Here is a 24,080-nt window from a genome sequence, read left to right as displayed (position 1 = left end):
GTTTAGTTAGCAGTTTTGTCAAAGTATAACCTATTTGTTTGCAATATTACTGAAACTGACAAGAAATATTGTTATAAAAAAAAGTTAGCAGCTTTGGAAATTATATATGTTTCTGTGAATATTCAATATACAGGTTCTAATGGTATTAATGCATAATCAGAAAAACTGGTCCCTTTCAAACTCTTAGCAATTCATGTTATTAAGGGAAGTATAGTTATCAGTAATAAAAACCTAGTTAGTATATTTTGAGACTTGACACTCTATAAACCTTTAACATAATTTAAGATAAAATGTGAATGAAAGTAGCTAATTTTAGAAACCCAGTTTTTGTGAACTGATTGGTGATCTGTTCTGCTATGGGAAACAATGATCTGCTTTATGCTTTAGCTCTGAAATTTATGTTTCTTGTATGAGGGGAGGGAATATGTAAAGCCAGTTTCAGTGGAAACTAAAGATTTGAGGAATTTGTATTCAAAAAATACCTTTCAGGATCAATTACCTACTCCATTGGTTATCCCTATACACAGAGATATATATCATGGAAGAATTTCAGGTTCATATTGTCCATTCTCATGATTTAATGGGAAAAAACATCTAATTTTTCACAGGGGAGGGAGCTATTTTGTGGTCTATCACAGGAAACTATTAGGATCCTAAATATTTAAATATAATCCTTTCAGGTTTTATCTTGGGGTATATGTTATTTCTTCTTTTTCTAAGAGTAATTTCTTCTTGAAAAATGCTTTTATTGAGTGTCAGGTAGTATGAGGGGATTATTGTTGATTTTGTTAGATTTGCTAACAGTATTGTGGTTATGTGGCAAAATACCCTTATTTTTTTGGAAATTTGTAATGAAGCATTTAGGAGTTAAATGTCATGATTACTATAATTTTCTTTAAAATTCTTTAGCATAAGAATAATATTTTATGAGGTAAAATAGAAGCTATTTGTTATATCTAGTCAATGGATATTTGTGTCATAATTACACCATTTTCCATACTGTATATTTGTAATTTCCAAAGTAGACAAAAAACAACTTTCAGTACAAATGAAAATATATGTTTGAGAGTTGGGGACTACTGACTTCCTGAAAATGGGAGGGGATTTTTTTATTCTTACAGACTAATTTTGGAGAATGTGTATTCTTTCCAATCATTTTTAACTTATTTCTTAAAATGTGAATTCATACAGTTACAAAGCATGGGAAACTCTATTACAGAGTAAGGTTTTAAGAAAAATAGTTTGGTATACTTTAAACCATTAAATAAATATCCCTAAAATTGAGACCAAGATTTAAATAACTAAAACTGAGACCACAATTTCATATGATAAAGTGTGCCTAAAATTATAAGGCTTAGATCCCAGTCATTTATTTTTTGATTACATATGGAAAATTTGTTTCAAAGATTTAATATGTTCAAATTATATGCACTTGGTATTAAAATTTCCAGTGTCTTAAATTTGATTAAAACTGTAAATATATATATATATGTGTGTATGAACATATTAATCACTGGTAACTATTTTTCTTGTTTGGAGTAAGAATGGGAACTAAGTTAACCATGTCATTGCTTGAGTAAAAAACTCTGCTTTGCATTTCTCCTGATTATTACTGTAATATATCAAATTATATTACTATAATAAATCCATTTGATATTGTAAAATATTAAACGGAATTTAATTACTTAAAAAGGAATTCTTTTAAATTTCATTGAAATATATATTCATTGAATTATATATGCACATATATATCAAGTATTGCCTGATAAAGTTATATAGTAGCCAGAAAACTAGTTTTGAGATTCTCAAGGTAAAGAAAGAAAACAGTCCAAAGTATCTTCATGAAGAGTGCTTTTCTGGTGGCTCAGCAGTAAAAGAATCCACCTGCCAGTGCAGGAGACACAGGAGATCCATGGAGATGCAGGTTCGATCCCTGGGTTGGGAAGATCCCCTGGAGAAGGAAATGGCAACCCAATCCAGTATTTTTGCCTAGGAAGTCCCATGGACAGAGGAGCCCAGTGGGTTATAGTCCATGGGGTCACAAAAGAGTCAGACACGACTTAAGTCACTCAACAACAATAAATCCTCATGAAGAAGGATGGTATTCTTATTTAATAGTTTCCAAACATGAGAAATGCTGGGCTGGAAGAAGCACAAGCTGGAATCAAGATTGCCGGGAGAAATATCAATAACTTCAGATATCCAGATGACACCACCCTTATGGCAGAAAGTGAAGAGGAACTAAAAAGCCTCTTGATGAAAGTGAAAAAGGAAAGCGAAAAAGTTGGCTTAAAGCTCAACATTCAGAAAACTAAGATCATGGCATGTGGTCCCATCACTTCATGGGAAATAGATGGGAAAACAGTGGAAACAGTGTCAGACTTTATTTTTTGGGTCTCCAAAATGACTGCAGATGGTGATTGCAGACATGAAATTAAAAGACGCTTACTCCTTGGAACGAAAGTTATGACCAACCTAGACAGCATATTCAAAAGCAGAGACATTACTTTGCCAACAAAGGTCCGTGTAGTCAAGGCTATGGTTTTTCCAGTGGTCATGTATGGATGTGAGAGCGGGACTGTGAAGAAAGCTGAGTGCCGAAGGATTGATGCTTTTGAACTGTGGTGTTGGAAAAGACTCTTGAGAGTCCCTTGGACTGCAGGGAGATCCAACCAGTCCATTCTAAAGGAGATTAGTCCTGGGTGTTCTTTGGGAGAAATGATGCTAAAGCTGAAACTCCAGTACTTTGGCCACCTCATGCGAAGAGTTGACTCATTGGAAAAGACCCTGATGCTGGGAGGGATTGAGGGCAGGAAGAGAAGGGGACGACAGAGGATGTGATGGCTGGATGGCATCACTGACTTGATGGATGTGAGTGTGAGGGAACTCTGGGAGTTGGTGATGCACAGGGAGGCCTGGTGTGCTGCATTCATGGGGTCACAAAGAGTCGGACACGACTGAGCGACTGAACTGAACTGAAACATTTAAGGTAAAACCAGGAAGTTCCGTTGTGTTTAAATGAAACAGATGGTATTATTCTTTAGGTGCCATAAATGTTATTTGTTCTCTAATCTTTAAAATGTATGAGAAAATACAATAATACTAAGTACTAATTAATAGTGCTATGGATTTTAGGCTGGTAGGTTTGATGTCATTTAAAAGTTTCTGTTGTTTATTGTTTAGTTGCTAAGTCCTGTCCGACTTTTTGTGATTCCATGGACTGTAGCCATCCAGGCTTCTCTGTCCATGGGATTTCCCAGGCGAGAACCCTGGAGTGGGTTCGGTTTCCTTCTCCAGGGGACCTTCCCTACCTAGGGATTGAACCTGTGTCTCCTGTGTCCTCTGCATTGGCAGGCGGATTCTTTACTGAGCCACCTGGGAAGAGAGACTGATAATCTGGAGAAAAAAAAGATTTACTGATGAGAGCATTGTTTATGATGAATTATGTCAGTGGTGTGCAGGAAGAATCTGAGGGGAAAGTCCGAAGTGAATGGACATGTCTCCTAGATGTAAGAGAAGCAATTGTAAACTTCTCAGTTATGCAAATTTGTTTATTTAGAACCCATACTTTAAGGCAATATATTATTGTGCTTTACCTTAATTTTCTCATTTAGGAGTGATATACATCCAGAGAATTCCACAGTTTCTTTATTTCAGCAGAAGAATTTGACACTTTTTCACCAGTTAAGTGATCATGATGAAATATTTGATAAATGTGAGTCCTTTAAGGTACAATCACAACTGGCCCAATTCAAGGTATACTGATTGTGGCTCTGACCAACTAAGTGAGTCTTATTAGGGCCAAGCCATTAGGCCCTCTTCTTGGCCTTGATTTATTCAACATTCTTATTAAAGGCAATAATGCATCCCACAGTCTTGCTTATTAAATCTGTAGAAGATGTGAATCAAGATTATTTCAATAGATGGTAATGAGGATTTAAATTTGGTGAAAAGTCAAGGCACAATTAATTGGAAATAAATATCAGGACCTGCAATTTGATTTTTAAAAAATCAACTGCACTCAGCATGACTGGGTTAATATATTTAAAAATTACAAAATTTTTAATGCTTACTTTGAATCAAATTGGTGATAAAATTGCTTAAAAATGTTGTCTTGGGCTACGTTATTAAAAGTGTTCTTTCTGATTTGGGGAGATAATAGCTATCCATACTGGTCTCTTAGAAAAATAATCCATGGTCATTTTGGAAAAACTTTACGAGGAGCAAGAACAAATGCCCTACAATCCCACCAATTATATATGCACACTGATGCATGTAGTTTTTATAGATTTTGTAGTTGTCTTTTTTACTGAAATGACCTTGGTGGCAACAGAAGTGTGTATCTATGTTCTTTGATCCTTAGATTTTGCTGAATATTAAAAGGCCTTCTCTCCGTAGAGAGTCCCAGTTAGGCCTTCATAGCCAGAAGGGCAGTTTCATTGGCATCACCTGGGAACTTGTTAGAGCTATAAATGGGGGCAGGCCAACTGGCTCAGAAACTCTAGGGGTTCAGCCTAGCACTTCTGTGTTTTAACAAGCCCTGCAGGTGATTCTAATCCAAGGAGAAGTTTGAGAACTGACCTGAGTTTAACCCTTTGATATTTCAGTTAAGGAAGCTAAAATCTGAAGAAGCTGTCACAAATTAGAGAAAGTACATACTAGAATCTTTCAGTGATTCCTAGGATGATGAGTCAGCCCTCTGGGGAGAACTGTTTATTGGGCTAATTACTAAGCAGTACTTGAAAGAATGCCAAGTGGAAACAAGTAATGGGGGGAGAGTGTTTAGCATTTCACTTAGCCTGGTGGACATCTTACAGCTCAATAGTAGACTTTGATTCATAGAAATTAAGTCTAAAAGAAAAGTTTGCTTGATCTTATAATGGTAAGCAAGTTTATGTGCCATCTAAGTAACTACTCCATTCCATCACTAAGGCTAATGAATATCTCTAGAGTGTGACCCTAGAGCTCTCGTTTTAAAAGCGCCTCACACTTAAGTTTGAGAACCACTAATACAGAAGTGGTTAAGAATAAAACCAGTCAGACTGGAACATTTTCAGTATCCTTTAACTTGGGTTCCACAGAAAAAACTCAAAACAATTTGCTAATGTGTATATCAAAAAGCCAATAAAACAATGGGAAAGCATTAAAGTGATTTGAGACAGTAATTTCCTCATTATCAGGGGAGAAAAAAAAGGAGGGGGCAAAATCGCTAGGCGGGCCAAGAGATCACAAATACAAGACTTGAAATAATAGATCTTGCTCTAAACTGCAAAGGCAGTCAGCCTTGACTTTCCATGGTACAAATAAAGGTCATGGACTTTATAATATCTCAGCAGTTGTCAAATTTCAGTTTTTAAAAATTACATGTGCGGAGTAGTCAGATTTAGGGGAAAAAAATACAATACAGAATAGTAACTGCAAGACCAAAATGATCTACCTTGAATTTTTGTGGCATTTAACGTTTTCCAAGGTGGCTTTCATATAAACTTTTATTTTGTCCATGTATTAGCCCTGTGAGGAAGGAAAGTACCAGCAAAATCGTTTTTGAAACTTTAAATCCTTAGTAGATGAGGAAAAAAGTTGATAGAGAAATGATAAAAACGATTGTCACTGAAGAACAGTAGCATGGAGCAAGTGGGAAAAGCTGAAGGCCAGAGGATGGGCAAAGGAGAAAAGAACCGAGGCTAACCTGGCAGGGGAAACTGTTAATCGGCAAACAGGTGCAAAGAAGCTGGAGGGCAGGAAATTTGGGATTAGGAAACTGAAATTTATTTATCCAAAGAGGATGAATACGGTCAAAGATGAAGAGAAAAATTAAAAGTGGGGCGCAGTTAAAGCTGCATGGGAGTTCAGTGGGGCTAATATTATCCCTCAGGCCCACTACCATAGGGTTGAGCCCCAGGTTGAGGATAACGCCGAGGAAAGTCGCTGAAGAAGCGGACGGGAAGACCGCAGAGCCAGGTGGGCGTTCACGCCGGACTAACAAAGGCCGCGGGGTGCACTGCCCCAGCCACGCATCCTGCGGGGGCCGAAGGGTTAACCGCGCGCTCAACTCCCGGGCGCATCCCGGCCCCCACTCCCGCGGTCGCTAGGAGACGCCGGATGTGGGGGAGGGGCGGGCGGCGCGACCAAGGGTGGGAACCTTTTTCGGGCTCCCGGGGGTGGAGGGAGAAGAGCGCGCGTGCGCGCGCCGGGCCTGCCGTCGCCGCGGTGACCGTCCTCCGAGTCCATCGGCTCGCGCCCCGCCCCCGTTCCCGCTGCCCCCTCCCCTGTCGCGCGCGCAGGGGGTGTTTCTCGCTCCTCCGGGTTGCCGCCGCCGTCGCCTCGGCTCCTCCTCTCCCAGTCTTGGGTTTCCCTGGCGCTACTGCCGCCGCTGCCTCTGCGGTCTGTATGAGGAGGAGGATGTGAAGATGGCGGAGCTGCAGATGCTGCTGGAGGAGGAAATCCCGGGGGGCCGCCGGGCCCTCTTCGACAGTTACACGAATCTGGAACGGGTGGCCGATTACTGCGAGAACAACTACATCCAGGTGCGACGCATCTCCCGGCCTGGGCGTGTTGGGCCTCTGGCTGCTGAGCGGCGCGTGGGGGACCCCCGGCCCGGGGGCCGCGCGCCTGGGGGCGTAGGGCACACGGGGCCGAGGCCGCAGCAGGGACACAGTGCAGCTGAGCCCCCATGCAGGGGTAGAAGCAGGGTGGGAGCGGGAGAATGGGTGAGAATTCTCCGGTTGGAGGAAATTGTAGCTTTCAAGCATTTTTCAAAAGCCGTGAATCAGTTCTCGGTGCGGGGTGTGTGTGCGTGTGTGTGTCCCCACCTCCTCTCTTCCCTCGGCCGCCTCCGCAATCGGTGCCGGTCAATTTTCGCGATGGCGGAGGAGGCGGAGAGTGGCATTTTCTATTTGACAGAATCCTACTCCCCCATATGGCAAGGGTTTGGGGTTTAATGGGTAGCCCCCAATCTGGAGGATTTTTGAGGCGCTATATTGCTGCAAAGTAAAATGCTTTAGCTTTCTATTAAATGCATCAAAAGATCAGCGTGGTTTTTTTTGCCTTGTTTTTAGGTTCTAACTGAGGATACAGTATAAGAGCAGCTGTCCCCCTTGTTGGAAGTTAATGCCAGTTTTCTTCTCTATGGAGAATGAGAAGCTGCATGATAATGGTCTATTCCCTCCCGCCACCCGCCTCCAAGCCCGTTAGAAATAGCTAATTTGCCTGCAGGGAAATTTTTTGTGATTATCTTTCAGAGAGAAATGGGAAATAATTCTCACGGTCTAAATTTTCCTGTGATGGTTGGTTTGGCATCGAGACTCCGTGGTAGCACTGTATGTTTGTGTATGAAGGCGGGGGGTATTGGGTGAGATGAAATTGAGCTGCTTCTGGAAGAAGCAAGATTATGTGATTAAAAACAATTCTTTTTAAAAAATTATTTGAAAGGATAGTTTAAGATGCACAGTTTGCAAAGTCAGCATCTTTTGTTTTCTTTATAGCTTATTCTGAATCATAGGTTCTACCTCCATCTTTTCCCTTCCCATTTAAATTCTCTTGGGATATAGGTGGAAATGGAAGCAATGTGTTAAATTGTTCCTTCACTATGGCCTTTTTTCCTTCTCCCACCTCCATCTCTCCAGGCATCTTTCCTAACATCAGCTATATTGGGAAGCATTCTCAAGTGTTGGTGTGAACCAAAGAAAAAAATAGGTGTTAAAATTTATAGGTTCAAAAAAAAAATTTATAGGTTCATAAATTTTGTAAGGATCACATGGTTAATCAAGGATAGTGTTGTAAGATATTACTTGATTAGACATATCCTGAGCACTATATTTTCTTGTATGGAATATTTGTACTGGAGAATGAATCAGACACAATCCAAGGCTTTTCCCTCCAAAGAGAAAGTTGAAAGTATGGCCAGTAGAAAAAGATAGAGTGTGTCTTGGGTCAAAGGTTCATATAGACAGTACAGATGTCCATATTCATGGGGTGCTTTGCTGATACTGAGTGTGGTAGGAGAGAGTAAAAGGTTGAGATGCTCAGTTTTCACTAAATATATTTGAAAGTGTAATATGGCCTGGCATTGTTAAGAGTTGATAGGTATCTAGTGTCTACAGTTGAATACCATTTTGAGCATCAGTTTATATTCTTAATGGGCTGCAGGTGGGAAGACGGACTGGAGGAAACTGCTATCCTCACTCTGGAAATTTCAGAGTCTCTAGGAGAGGCAAATTAAAAGGACTGAAGTAGTCGTTACAATCCCTTGTGCAACATATGGGAAAGAGTTACAGGTCTCAGAAGAGAAACAGGGTGGAAAGTGATTGGGTTGCAGTTATCACTACTAATTTTTTTTAAAAGTTCTCTTTGTTTGGAAGATAATTTCCATTGTAATTTGAAGGTATAGTTCCTCTTAGGTTGCAGTTGTTACATAAAGGTAAAAGTACCTGAGTTGATAAAGCTGAGAGAATAAAGCGATCAACCATTGTCATCACTATATTTCTTGCTGTTCAAAAGAGAAGAATGTTGCTGCCATCATTTGTCTCAGCAGTGGGACTCAGAATGTAATGCGGTGTTTTAAAATTGAGAATATAAGTGCTGATTAATAGAATGGATTTGGATTTTAAAATACCTTGTTTCTTCAAACCTAAAATCGATGCTATTAGGATCCAGTGGGTATATTATTGGCGTTCTCTCAACAGATGACAACTCGTACATGATTTGTTTGTAGTAAAGTTGATAAATAGAACATGGTGATAGTAGATTTGTGCTGACTCAGCTGCACATTTGGCTGGCTCTTACTGTAACCATCGAACTGACCAGCAGAGGTTCTGATGCAGCCTGTGACCCTGCAATAGATGCAAGTTAATTAGTGATCTGATGGTCAGGTTAGCCTTATTATAGCAACATGTCCTAACCACTAGCTCAAGTTAACTCACCTTACACTCATTTTATTTTGTGCAAGACATTTTTTACCTGTAAAGCAGGAAAAAGACAAATTTATTGGTAGGTAACACGATAAGGTTCTTTGCTCAGTGTCCTTAAATGCCTGGTTTTATGCATGAGAATATAAAAATAAGAATATTCTAAATGTGGATTACGTTTAGTGTAAAAATTGAGGAAAGGAAGAAAAATGGTGGTGTCCTTCTGAAAAGGCATACTGTTTAAATTGTGCTTTAGAAGTGTAATCTTTTGGCATTAAGAGTGATCAAATAGTGCCTGTATTAACACACACAAAATTACCGAAGGGTTTAAGTGGTAGTTTCCAAGGTTACTAGCCTAGTTTACATTATAAATTTAAAAATCATCTTTAGTAAAAAGAAATTAGATGATTTTGTTTTATTTCAATCTCTAGTAAAAAGTAATTGTCAAAATATTTTTCTAAAATGAGATGAAGAAAAGTTTTTAACTACAATTTCCTCTCCCTGATTGACTATTTCTTTCCTGTAAAAAAGGACTTTAGTTACTGTTTAATTTTTTGGACGTATATAACACTTGAGTTTTTTCTTCATTTATAAACATTGATTCCTAATCTAGTAAGTGTCCAGAAACTTTTAAAACGTTTTGATTAACTTGGATCTATGTGTTTATAAATGAACATTATAATAATATGGATTGCTTTAATGTTTTGGTAGATGAAATAAGATTACATTTTTACTTTGCTAAGGTAAGTCTGGAAAACCAACTTGTTCATTTTTATATTTTTCCTTTTGTTAGATAAAAGTTACTGCTTTTTGTGAGTGATAATTCACATACATATATAGTAAAATCCCATTGTCCATTACTCGGATTAAGAACAGAGTCATCCGATAAAATAGCTTTGCTCAGAAGGATAGAAACTGAGAATTTACTTTGTTTTATCTGAAGTATTTCTTTGTTTTGAATAACAGGAAAGATGTCATTCATTTTCCTCTGTCAACAAGGATACTCAGAGTTTGTTAAAAATTGCAGGGAAGATTTATAAAGGATAATAGAATCATAGCTTACTAGTTAGTTTCATTAAAAAGTAGTTACTGAAATGATACAAATATTTAAAATTCAATAAAAATCATGCTCATTGTTGAAAAATTATTCAGTTCAGTTCAGTCTCTCAGTTGTGTCCAGCTCTTTGTGACCCCATGACTGCAGCACACCAGGCCTCCCTGTCCATCACCAACTCCCGGAGCCTACTCAAACCATGTTCATTGAATTGGTGATGCTATCCAACCATCTCATCCTCTGTCGTCCCTTTCTCCTCCCGCCTTCAATCTTTCCCAGCATCAGGGTCTTTTCCAATGAGTTTTTCGCATCAGGTGGCCAAAGTATTGGAGTTTCAGCTTCAGCATCAGTCTTTCCAATGAATATTCAAGACTGATTTCCTTTAGGATGGACTGGTTGGATCTCCTTGCAGTCCAAGGGACTCCTCAAGAGTCTTCTCCAGCGCTACAGTTCAAAAGCATAAATTCTTCGGCACTCAACTTTCTTTATAGTCCAACTCTTACATCCATACAAGACTACTGGAAAAACAATAGCTTTGACTAGATGGACTTTTGTTGGCAAAGTAATGTCTTTTAAGAAGGAAGAAATATAAAATTGTCTAATCATTTTGAATATATAGCTGGGGTTTATAATTTTAAATCTTTATACACATGTGTATCATATATTTTTAAAATATTAGGTTCATGTTCTTTATTACATTTATACCTTGATATATTTTTTTAACTTTTTATTTTGTATCAGAGAAGGCGAAGGCACCCCACTCCAGTACTCTTGCCTGGAAAATCCCATAGATGGAGGAGCCTGGAAGGCTGCAGTCCATAGGGTCGCTGAGGGTCGGACACGACTGAGCAACTTCACTTTCACTTTTCATTTTCATGCATTGGAGAAGGAAATGGCAACCCACTCCAGTGTTCTTGCCTGGAGAATCCCAGGGATGGGGGAGCCTGGTGGGCTGCCATCTATGGGGTCGCACAGAGTCGGACACGACTGAAGCAGCAGCAGCAGTGTTGTGATAGTTTCAGGTGAACAGTGAAGGGAATCAGTCATACATGCATCCATTCTCCCCTAAACTCTCCTCCCATCCAGGTTGCCACATAACATGGAGCAGAGATTCATGGGCTATACAGTGGATCCTTGTTCATTATCCTCTTTAAATATAGCAGCGTGTACATGTCCATCCCAAACTCCCTAACTGTTCTTTTCCCCCCATCTTCTCCTGTCACCAGCCAAAGTTCGTTTTCTTAAGTCTGTGAGTCTCTTTTTTAAGTTCATTTGTGAAATTTCTTTTTAGATTCCACATACAAGGGATGTCATACGATATTTCCCCTTCTCTGTCTGACTTACTTCACTCAATATGACAACCTCTGGGTCCATCCAGTTCAGTTCAGTCGCTCAGTTGTGTCCAACTCTTTGCGACCCCATGAGTCGCAGCACGCCAGGCCTCCCTGTCCACCACCATCTCCCGGAGTTCACTCAGACTGACGTTCATCGAGTCCGTGATGCCATCAGCCATCTCATCCTCTGTCCTCCCCTTCTCCTCCTGCCCCCAATCCCTCCCAGCATCAGAGTCTTTTCCAATGAGTCAACTCTTTGCATGAGGTGGCCAAAGTACTGGAGTTTCAGCTTTAGCATCATTCCTTCCAAAGAAATCCCAGGGCTGATCTCCTTCAGAATGGACTGGTTGGATCTCCTTGCAGTCCAAGGGACTCTCAAGAGTTTTCTCCAACACCACAGTTCAAAAGCATCAATTCTTTGGTGCTCAGCCTTCCTCACAGTCCAACTCTCACATCCATACATGACCACAAGTAAAACCATAGCCTTGACTAGACGGACCTTAGTCGGCAAAGTAATGTCTCTGCTTTTGAATATACTGTCTAGGTTGGTCATAACTTTTCTTCCAAGGAGTAAGTGTCTTTTAATTTCATGTCTGCAATCACCATCTGCAGTGATTTTGGAGCCCCCCAAAATAAAGTCTGACACTCTTTCCACTGTTTCCCCATCTATTTCCCATGAAGTGATGGGACCGGATGCCATGATCTTCGTTTTCTGAATGTTGAACTTTAAGCCAACTTTTTTACTCTTTTTCACTTTCATCAAGAGGCTTTTTAGTTCCTCTTCACTAGGTAAAGTGTCTGCCTGTAATGTGGGAGACCTGGGTTCAATCCCTGGGTGGGGAAGATCCCCTGGAGAAGGAAATGGCAACCCACTCCAGTACTCTTGCCTGGGAAATTCTGTGGACAGAGGAGCCTTGAAGGCTGTAGTCCATGGGGTTGCAAAGAGTCGGACACAACTGAGCAACTTCACTTCACTTCACTTTCTGCCATAAGGGTGGTGTCATCTGCATATCTGAGGTTATTCATATTTCTCCTGGCAATCTTGATTCCAGCTTGTGCTTCCTCCAGCCCAGTTTTTCTCATGATGTACTCTGCAGAGAAGTTAAATAAGCAGGGTGACAATATACAGCCTTGACGTACTCTTTTTCCTATTTGGAACCAGTCCGTTGTTCCATGTCCAGTTCTAACTGTTGCTTCCTGACCTGCATACAGATTTCTCAAGAGGCAGGTCTGGTGGTCTGGTATTCCCATCTCTTTCAGAATTTTCCACAGTTTATTGTGATCCACACAGTCAAAGGCTTTGGCATAGGCAATAAAGCAGAAATAGATGTTTTTCTGGAACTCTCTTGCTTTTTCCATGATCCAGCGGATGTTGGCAATTTGATCTCTGGTTCCTCTGCCTTTTCTAAAACCAGCTTGAACATCTGGAAGTTCACGGTTCACGTATTGCTGAAGCCTGACTTGGAGAATTTTGAGCATTACTTTACTAGCATGTGAGATGAGTGCAATTGTGTGGTAGTTTGAGCATTCTTTGGCATTGCCTTTCTTTGGGATTGGAATGAAAACTGACCTTTTCCAGTCCTGTGGCCACTGCTGAGTTTTCCAAATTTGCTGGCATATTGAGTGCAGCCCTTTCACAGCATCATCTTTCAGGATTTGAAATAGCTCAACTGGAATTCCATCACCTCCACTAGCTTTGTTCATAGTGATGCTTTCTAAGGCCCACTTGACTTCACATTCCAAGATGTCTGGCTCTAGATTAGTGATCACATCATCATGATTATCTGGGTCGTGAAGATGTTTTTTGTACAGTTCTTTTGTGTATTCTTGCCACCTCTTCTTAATATCTTCTGTTTCTGTTAGGTCCATACCATTTCTGTCCTTTATCGAGCCCATCTTTGCATGAAATATTCCCTTGGTATCTCTAATTATCTTGAAGAGATCTCTAGTCTTTCCCATTCTGTTGTTTTGCTCTATTTCTTTGCATTGATCGCTGAAGAAGGCTTTCTTATCTCCCTTTGCTATTCTTTGGAACTCTGCATTCAGATGCTTATATCTTTCCTTTTCTCCATTGCTTTTCGCCTCTCTTCTTTTCACAGCTATTTGTAAGGCCTCCCCAGACAGCCATTTTGCTTTTTTGCATTTCTTTTCCATGGGGATGGTCTTGATCCCTGTCTCCTGTACAATGTCACGAACCTCATTCCATAGTTCATCAGGCACTCTATCTATCAGATCTAGGCCCTTAAATCTATTTCTCACTTCCACTGTATAATCATAAGGGATTTGATTTAGGTCATACCTGAATGGTCTAGCGTTTTTCCCTACTTTCTTCAATTTGAGTCTGAATTGGGCAATAAGGAGTTCATGATCTGAGCCACAGTCAGCTCCTGGTCTTGTTTTTACTGACTGTGTAGAGCTTCTCCATCTTTGGCTGCAAAGAATATAATCAATCCGATTTTGGTGTTGACCATCTGGTGATGTCCATGTGTAGAGTCTTCTCTTGTGTTGTTGGAAGAGGGTGTTTGCTATGACCAGTGCATTTTCTTGGCAAAACTCTATTAGTCTTTGCCCTGCTTCATTCCGCATTCCAAGGCCAAATTTGCCTGTTACTCCAGGTGTTTCTTGACTTCCTACTTTTTCATTCCCGTCCCCTATAATGAAAAGGACATCTTTTTGGGGTGTTAGTTCTAAAAGGTCTTGTAGGTCTTTATAAAACCGTTCAACTTCAGCTTATTCAGCGTTACTGGTTGTGGCATAGACTTGGATAACTGTGATATTGAATGGTTTGCCTTGGAGACGAACAGAGATCGTTCTGTCATTTTGCAAATGGCGTTATTTCATTCTTTTTTAATGGCTGAGTAATATTGCATTGTCTGTATTTACCACATCTTCTTTATCCATCCCTCTGTCCATAGACATTTAGGGTGCTTCCATGTCTTGGCTGCTGTAAACAGTGTTGCACTGAATATTAGGGTGTGTTATACCTTGCTTTGAAAAGAAACTTTCCATGGGCTAGTCATGACTGTCTTTTATGAATGGCCATAGAGTGTACAGAAAGGAGGTTCGTATTTATGTGTTTACCTTCTGTTTGTTCTCACAAATAGAGAAATCTTAAAAGTGCCTAGAATGAAAGAGGAGACAGAATAGAAATTTGAGGACTGGTGTTTACATCCTTTCCTTGACTTTTGTTTTTCATCTCCACAGAGAGGGGTGCACCATGTAGGTGAACATCAGGCTGAATTAGGGAGATCGAATTTCCCTAGATTGAGGTGTGTAATGTATAGTGTGTGATAGATTTGCTTCATTCAGGGTCTTCTTTCATCTCCCAGAGAATCTGCTGTTGAGTTGCTAAGTTGTGTCCGACACTTTTGCAACCCATGAACTGTAGCCTGCCACGCTTCTCTGCTCATGGGATTTCCCAGTCAAGAATACTGGAGTGGGTTGCTGTTTCCTTCTTCAGGGGATCTTCCCAACCCAGGGATTACCCGTGTCTCTTGCATCAGCAAGTGGCGGGTTTTACCACTGAGCCATCTGAGAAGCCCTCTCCCACAAAATAGTTTATAACCAAATAGACTACTTATGTGTGGAATATATAGAGGAGATATTTTTGATGGTGAGATCTTTTGGATTGTTACTTACGTTTTAAAATGTAAAGAATTTTAATAACATGCAGTGGCAATGTGTATAAAAGTAATGTTTTGTGGATAAAGAGAAGTATATTGAAAATTATATTTAGATTATTTGCAGACTTTTAATAGCTTTTAAAGTGAAAGTCGCTCAGTCATGTCTGACTCTTTGCGACCCCATGGACTATTCAGTCCATGGAATTCTCCAGGCCCGAATACTAGAGTGGGTACCCGTACCTTTCTCCAGGGGATTTTTCCAACCCAGGGATTGAACCCAGGTCTCCGCATTGCAGGCAGATTCTTCACCAGCTGAGCCACTAGGGAAGCCCCTTTAATAGCTTATGATTGAATATTTATGAGAATTGTTAATAGACTCACTTAATGAAGTAGCAAATGGAATGACACCTACTTTGAATTTTTCATTTATTTTGTGATCCTTTTCTAGGTATAAAGCTTCCAGAGGATAGATTTATATCTTAAAAGTTTTTTTATATCCTTTCATTAGCCATAGGATATTGGAGACACTAATTAACAGTCACTGAATGTCAGAAATGCATACTGCAGTATACTAGAGATTGCACTGAATAATTTTATAGACTGGATGTAAATTACCTCTAAACTTGCCTTGCAAGTTTTTCCCTATTAGATACTGTAAGCAGCATTTATATTCTCTTGGCATTACTATACTGTCATTACCTTGTAGGGAATAGAGTTTTACTTTTATTCATATACAGGTAACATACTTAGATGTAGAAATTTTGGACTACAAAGCAGCTTCATCTTGAATCATTTACAATACATATTTTTCAGTTTGATTTTTAAAGTTAGGTTTATTGGAAGTATAATACAATTGAATACAATTCACCTGTTTTAGGTAAAAAGGCTGTCAATTTTGACGAACTTATATAACCACCATGATATAAATTTTTTTCTCGTTTTAGCCAGTGATGATAGTGATAACATTTGCAAATGTTTTTTGGTGGGACATATGTCTTTATCTCACTTGGGTGAATTTAAGGAACTGTCCCCATGATGGCCCCCTGATGGCCTAGCATGTATCCACATGGTCACATATGGAAGGCCTGAAGTGCAGGTGATCTGACTCTTGCCAGAGCACCCGGTATACTTGGGAAGCTTGGGAGGAGCTCCTAGAAGGCTTCTTTCTCTAACTTCCCTGTCTCCCACATGATACGGTTTCTCGTCAACTCCTGGTTCGGGTGAGATGAGGCTTTCTGTCGCATCCTTCAGGCCACAGCTGCGGCTGTGAAACTTCATGCTGTCGTATGGCATTGATTCCTCCCTCACCACAGGCTTGTGGCATCCATGTTGTAATCATATGGCCCCTTGTGTCTGGGTGTGGCTCTGCACAAGGACCTCAACTTCTTCTATTTATTCTGTACTCTTAATGTAAGTACACAGCTTTCTGAATCTAATAAGAGCTTGTCAGGGCTGGAGCAGGTCAAGTCTTCCCTTGCCTTTGCTTGACAGCAAATATTTATAATACTGGTTTTATAGGGTGATATGGCAAACAGATGTTTAACTTTATTTAAAGTGCTGAACTCTTTTCCAAAATGATGGTACTATTTTGCATTCTTGCCAGCAAAGTATCAGTCCCTCTTCTTCCTTGTCAGTACTTGGTTTTGTCAGGTTTTAAAATTTTAGCTGTTGTGATAGGTGTTAGTGTTGTCACGTTTGGTTCATTTTGCATTTTCTCAATGACTAATGATGTCAAGCATTTTTTCCTGTGGTTATTTACCATCTTTATATCATCTTTGGTGAGATATGTATCCAGATCTTTCATCTGTTTAAACTTTTTAAAATTGTTTTGAGAATTTTTTAATGTATTCTGTGTACAAATACTTATTAGATACATATTCTGCAAATAATTTCTCCTAGTATGTGTCTTGTCTTTGCATTTTAAGTGTCTTTAACAGAGCATAAGTTTTATATATTTGAAGCTGATATATCAGCTTCTTTTTTGGTTAATACTTTTGCCTAATCTAAAATCACAAAGATCTCTCCTATTTTTTTCTAGACATTTTGTAGTTTCTGATCTTACAGTTAAGTATATGATCCACTTATAATTAATTTATCTACAGGAAGTGAAGTATGTCAAGATTTGGTTTTTGCAAATTGTTATCTAATTGCTTAGGAACCATTTGAGGAAAAGATTCTTTTCTCCATTCTATTCCCTTGGCATCTTGTTGAAATCAGTTGACCATATGTGTCCGGGTATATCCGGGTATATTTTGAACTCCATTTTGTTCCTTTAATGCATACATATCAGTATATATACTTTGTATCATATTGTAGCTTTGTAGTAAGTCTTGAAATCAGGTGGTATGAATCTTATAGTTTGTTCTTTATCAGATTTGTTTTCGCTTTTCTAGGTTCTTTGGTTTCTCAGTATATGTTTTAGAGTCAGCTTGTTAATTTCTGCAAACCTGCTGGGATTTTAATGGAATTGCACTGAATCTGTAGATATTTTGGGGCAATTTATACTTTTGACAGTACTGAGTCCTCCAATCTGTGGACTTGGTATTTCTATTTATTTAAGTATTCTTTGATTTAGCTAGTCATTTTAGTGATTATAATACTGATTTTACACATTATCTTCCACATCCCTAATTATTTAATGATTTTTATACTGTAATAAAGTCATGTTTTATAAAATCTTGGTTTGCAGTTGTTCATTACTAGTGTATAGAAATTGGACTGACTTGTATATTGCCCTTTTATTCTGTGAGCTTGCTAAATTTACATGCTAAACATAGTAGCTTTTATTTTTTATTTTTTTTGAAGATTCTTTGGAATTTTTTGAATGTAGGTGATCATGTCACCAGCAAATGAAGCTAGTTTTATTTCTTCCTTTCCAGTCTTTGTTTTATTTATCTTTCTTGCCTTATGGCACTGGCTGGGACCTCCAATATGATCTTGAACAGGCGTGGTGAGAGCTCATATCCTTCACTTGTTCTCAGTCTTAGAGGGAAAGTGGCCAGTCTTTCACCATTAACTATGTTATTAGCTGTAAGTTTTCGTGCATGTCCTTTATCAGGTGCGGGAACTTCTCTTATTCTTAGGTTGCTCAGATATCTTTTAAAATCAGGATTGATTTCATATTATGTTATATGCTTTTTTCCTGCATCTTTTGAGATGCTCAATTTATTTTCAGTCTTAAGGTAAATGACATCATTTGATTGTACTATGGGTTTCGTAAAAATCTGCACTTAGAGGAAGTTTGATTAGTGAGGTGATGTGCATTCTGAGTTATATAACTTTGTTTTGCAAGAAATGATTTAAATTAATGTCTAGGAATTTGCTATAATCAGTAAGCTTGGTCAAACAGGTATATACTGTATATTAGCTGCTACTATTCTATGTGCTTTGTGTATGCAAAAGGACTTTATAAAGGCTGAATGCATTGTTATTTTAAAGACCTTAAATTTATTTTCATATTGAGAGCATTAAAATAGCTACAAAACCCTGAAAATATGTAGGTTATTTTAAATTATAATTTTGCCAGTTAAATAGTGTTGTACATAGTAAAGATAATTTTAGTGGCCGTGTGACTGAGAAATTAACCTGTCTCAGTTGTTAACTGTAAGGTGTTAGAATTATAGCAGCTATTTCATAGGGTAGTTGTGAAGATTCAGTGAGATAATACAGCTAAAATAGTACATGTCTAATCAAATTTAAGACTATCAATTTTTAAGATGCTCTATATTATGTGCCACTAACTTAATGAACATTGCCACTTAAACACTTAAAATACTGCTACTTAACCCTCATGATGCATTTCAGTTTTGGTAATGGTAAAATATGAAAAACTATTCATACTACAATCAGTGAAACATGGTTTATCATTATTGATGTATATTGAAGACTTACATGATTTATTTTTGTCATTTTTTTTAACACAGCTCTTTTGGGAGCATGTCTTATAATGGTTACTTTTTTAAAGATTTTTGATAGGATGAGATGCAAGATTTCCATGCTAATTTCATTTGTCTTATTGTGCTGCAACTGTATTATGGTTGAATTTTTCTAGTTAAGCAGAATTTCATAGCTTTTACAACTAAACTGCATTATGTAAAGTTATATTTCACATTCACAGAGGCATAATTAGTTCATTTTAATTTTCTGGAAATTGTGACAAACTATGAATACTTATGGATGTCCTGGGTTCAGGTACTTTGTCTCCAAACTTAATTGCTTTAGAGTGATACTTCTTGACTTTTTACACCTCATGCCTTCTTTTGATAAAGACAAAAATCAGCCAGGCACCTTCTCTTAACTAGTTTATGGTTATATGTTGACTTAGAACGTAACCGCCATAACTTTCAGCATTTCTAGCAATTTGCTAAGATGAAGGAATTTACATGAGTTAGGCCTTCTAGAGTAAATACCTATCAAGGTAACAAATTCTGCAAAGTTCAGAGGTTCAGAGCTGAGTCTTCAGATTACATATGACAAAATACTGTGATTTAGTTTAAGACCGCCGTCACTCTTGGGCTTCCCTGAGGGCTCAAATGGTAAAGAATCTACCCAGGCCAGAATACTGGAGTGGTTGGCCTTTCCCTTCTCCAGGGGATCTTCCCAGTCCAGGAAGCGAACCCAGGTCTCCCGCATTGCAGGGAGATTCTTTACCAGCTGAGCTGCAAGGGAAGCCCACAGTGCAGGAGACTGGGATTCAGTCCCTGGGTTGGGAAGATACCCTGGAGAAGGAACTGGCAACACACTCCAGTATTCTTGCCCGGAGAACTCCGTGAACAGAGGAGCCTGGCGGGCAACAGTTTGTGGGGTCACAAAGAGTTGGACATGACTGAGCAGGACACACGCACGCACGCTCTTATTTTGAAGTAGATGGATGAGGACATTTATTTTAAATACTAAGGTGTTTAACTTGACACTAAACCTTTTGAGTGTACAATCTTATATGGTTTTAAAAGGTATTATTTTCAAAGTCAGATGAAAATTTGTTATATAAAAATTCTGATACATGTAGTTTTTGATTTCTAAATACTTAAACTGATGCATCTACATTAATTTCCTATTGCTGCTATAACAAATTATCAAAAATTGAGCATCTTAAAGTACCAGGAACTTATTATTTAATCGTTCTGGAGGTCAGAAGTCTGAAATGGGTCACAAGAGCTATGTTTCATTCTGGAAGCTATAGGGAGGAGTCCGTTTCCTTCCTTTCCCAGCTTTTCAAGGCTGCCCACATTCTTTAGTCTGTGGCCCTCTTTCAGTTCCCAGGGTAGCAATGGCATCTCTCAGACCCTGCTTCCATTTCCACATCTCTTACTGTCCCCCTGCTTCCATCATCGCTTCCCCTTCTCTTTCTCTTGCTGCTTTTGCCCTGTTGCCTTCTCTGATCCTGATCCTCTCTCGCTCTTTTAAAGTCCTTGTTAATACACTGGTTCCAGTCACATAACCTTCCGGAGAAGGCGATGGCACCCCACTCCAGTACTCTTGCCTGGAGAATCCCATGGATGGAGGAGCCTGGTGGGCCGCAGTCCATGGGGTCGCTAAGAGTTGGACACAACTGAGCAACTTCATTTTCACTTTTCACTTTCATGCATTGGAGAAGGAAATGGCAACCCACTCCAGTGTTCTTGCCTGGAGAATCCCAGGGACAGGGGAGCCTGGTGGGCTGCCGTCTATGGAGTTGGACACGACTGAAGCGACTTAGGAGCAGCAGCATAACCTTCCCATCTCAGGATCTTAACTTTTCATTTGCCAAGTCCCTTTTGCCACATCAGGTAACATTCACAGATTCCAGGGATTAGGATGTGATCAAAAACCTTAATGTCACCATTGACTTCTCTTTTGCAATAACAAGTAGTTCTGTCTTCATATTCCTGGATCTGACTACTCTTCACTACCTCTCCTGATACCATCCTGGTCCCAGTCACCATTATCCCTTACTTAGATTATAGCATAGCCTTACAGCTAGTCTTGGAATAGCAGCCAGAATGAGCTTTTAAAAATCTAAATCAAACGATATCACTGTTCTGTTAAAAACTTACGGACTTCTCAGTGTAAGAACCAGAATCTTTAAAATTACATGCAGGGCACAGATGATCTAGTTTCTGGTTTTGAATTGTCTGCCTTTCTTTTGCTCATTCTGCTCCAACCACTTTGACTGGTGTCCCTTTTGTTCTTTTTCTTTTTTTAAATATTTCTTTGGCTATGCTGAATCTTAGCTGCAGTACACGGGATCTTTGGTTGCTGCCTGTGGGATCTAGTTCCCTAACGAGGGACCAGACTTGGGGCCCCTTGTGCTGGGAGCACGGGAGTGTTAGCCCCTGGACCACCAGGGAAGTTCCGTGGCCTCTTTTTCTTGAACATACCAGGCCTGCTTCTTCCTTAGGACCTCTTTAGTTTGCATCTACTGTGACTGAATATTTTACCTCTTTTAGGCTTTTGCTCAGATGTCTTCTTGCTTTCTTCCTGATCTGTGTAAAATTGTAACATATTCCCTGCCCTTTGTTCACACTCCTCTTTGCTTGTACTTTTCTTTCCATATTTATTTTTATTGATATTACTTATAATTTAACAAACAGTATATTTATTTATATCTCCCTCTTTCCTGATAACTTAGTTGGTAAAGAATCTGCCTGCAAAGCAGGAGACCCTCGGGATAGGCTACCCACTCCAGTATTCTTGGGCTTCCCTTGTGGCTCAGCAGGTAGAGAATCCACCTGCAATGTGGGACACCCGGGTTTGATCCCTGAGTTGGGAAGATCCCCTGGAGAAGGGAAAGGCTACCCACTCCAGTATTCTGGCCTAGAGAATTCCATGGACTGTATAGTCCATGGGGTCCCAAAGGGTTGGACACGACTGAATGACTTTCACTTTCTGGCATGTGAGTGATATAGTAAGGCAAGGAGTTTTGCCTCTTTGACTGCCAGCATATGGAACAGTGCCATATAGGCATTCAATAAATATTCAGTATTTGTTAAGTGAATAAATCAGGTGTCTTCTGGTAAGCAGTATAAAATATATTTGAGAGAAGTGAAATAAATTACTTTCCTAAAGTTGAAGAGGTTGTAGATTTATGTATGTATAAGTGAAATTGGTGCATACTTCTCATTTGTCCAGCATATTTAATGTAAATACGACTGACAGAGTTGACAGTACTATTTCAGACAGGCTTCCCTGGCAGCACAGATGTTAAAGAATCCACCTGCAATGCAGGAGACCTGGGTTTGATCCCTGGGTCTGGAAGATTTCCTGGAGAAGGGAATGGCAACCCACTCCAAGTATTCTTGTCTGGAGAATCCCACAGACAGAGAAGCCTGTCAGGCTACAGTCCATGGTGTTGCAAAGAATTGGACAGAACTGAGCAGCTAAGCACACACGCACACATTTCAAACACTGCTGGTGCTTGAGTTAATTCAGTTAAATTCCTTTTACTTTGTTGTTGTTCAGTCACTCAGTCATGTCTGTCTCTTTGCAGCTCCGTGGACTGTAGCACGTCAGGCTTCCCTGCCCTTTGCAGTCACCCAGAGTTTGCTCAGACTCCTGTCTGTCAAGTCAGTGAGGCCATCCAACTACCTCATCCTCTGTCGTCCCCTTCTCCTCCTGCCTTCAATCTTTGCCAGCATCAGGATCTTTTCCAGTGAGTCAGTTCTTCGCATCAGGTGACCAATGTATTGGAGCTTCAACGTCAGTCCTTCCAGTGATTATTAAGGGTTGACTTCCTTTAGAATTGACTGGTGTGACCTCCTTACTGTCCAAGGGGCTCTCGAATCTTCTCCAACACTACAGTTTGAAAGCATCAGTTCTTTGGTGTTCAGCCTTCTTTGTGGTCCAACTCTCACATCCATACATGACTACTGAAAAAACCATAGCTTTGACTAGACCTTTGTTGGCAAAGTGTGTCAACTGCTTTTTAATACGCTGACTAGGTTTGTCATACCTTTTCTTCCAAGGATCAAGTGTCTTTTAATTTCATGACTGCAATCACCGTCCGCAGTGATTTTGGAGCCCAAGAAAATAAACTCTGTCACTGTTTCCATTGTTTTCCCATCTGTTAGCCATGAAATGTTGGGCCCGGATGCCATGATCTTCATTTTTTGAATGTTGAGTTTTAAGCCAGCTTTTTCATTGTCTTCTTTCACCTTCCTCAAAGGCTTCTTAATTCCTTTTCATTTTCTGCCATGAGGGTGGTGTTATCTGCATGCTGCTGCTGCTGCTAAGTCGCTTCAGTCGTGTCAGTGAGACCATCCAACCACCTCCGACTCTGCGACCCCATAGACGGCAGCCCACCAGGCTCCCCCGTCCCTGGGACTCTCCAGGCAAGAACACTGGAGTAGGTTGCCATTTCCTTCTCCAGTGCATGAAAGTGAAAAGTGAAAGTGAAGTCGCTCAGTCGTGTCCAGCTTTTATCGGCCCCATGGACTGCAGCCCACCAGGCTCCTCCGCCCATGGGATTTTCCAGGCAAGAGTACTGGAGTGGGTATCTGCATATCTGAGATGATTGATGTTTCTCCCGGCAACCTTGATTCCAGCTTGTGCTTCATCCAACCTGGCTTTTTGCATGATGTACTCTGAATGTAAGTTAAATAAGCAGAGTGTCAGTATACATACTCCTTTCCCAGTTTGAACTAGTTCATTGTTCCATGTCTCATTCTAACTGTTGGTTCTTGACCTGCATACAGGTTTCTCAGGAGGCAGGTCAGGTGGTCTGGTATTGCCATCTCTTTTAAGAATTTTTTCCACAGTTTGCTGTGATCCACACAGTCAAAGACTTTAGCATAGACAATGAAGCAGAAGTAAATGTTCTCCTGAAATTTCTTTGCTTTTTCTGTGATCCAGGAGATGTTGGCAATTTGATCTCTGGTTTCTCTGCGTTTTCTCAATCCAGCTTGTACATCTGGAAGTTTACAGTTCATGTACTGTTGAAACCTGGCTTGGAGAACTTTGAGCATTACTTTGCTAGCGTGTGAAACAACTGCAGTTGTGCGGTAGTTTGAGCATTCTTTGGCACTGCCCTCCTTTTGATTCGAATGAAAACTAACCTCTTCCAGTCCTGTGGCCGCTGCTGAGTTTTCCAAATTTATTGTCACATTGAGTGCGTCACTTGAACACCATCATCTGTTTGTTGTTTTCCTCTATTTCTTTGCATTGATCAACTGAGGAAGGCTTTCTT

At 39.8% G+C, this 24,080-nt stretch overlaps 1 protein-coding gene across 25 annotated transcripts in view; it reads left to right on the top strand.

Moving 5' to 3' along the window:
* Positions 1 to 6,172: 6,172 nt before the first annotated feature.
* ABI2 (abl interactor 2) overlaps positions 6,173 to 24,080 on the top strand; it is a 108,120-nt gene continuing 90,212 nt past the window's right edge. For 12 of the 25 annotated variants that reach the window (XM_040228753.1, XM_040228749.1, XM_040228747.1 and 9 more), the window contains exon 1: positions 6,173 to 6,527. In XM_040228753.1, the coding sequence (XP_040084687.1) occupies positions 6,411 to 6,527 (117 nt within the window). In that variant the 5' untranslated portion in view covers positions 6,173 to 6,410. The remainder of the gene's footprint in view (positions 6,528 to 24,080) is intronic. The other 13 variants (XM_040228736.1, XM_040228742.1, XM_040228738.1 and 10 more) reach the window with 2 other exon arrangements.

This window comes from Oryx dammah, unplaced genomic scaffold, assembly GCF_014754425.2.
Source record: "Oryx dammah isolate SB20612 unplaced genomic scaffold, SCBI_Odam_1.1 HiC_scaffold_27, whole genome shotgun sequence".
NCBI classification, from domain to species: Eukaryota; Metazoa; Chordata; class Mammalia; order Artiodactyla; family Bovidae; genus Oryx; species Oryx dammah.
This window is presented reverse-complemented; position numbering and strand designations above follow the sequence as displayed.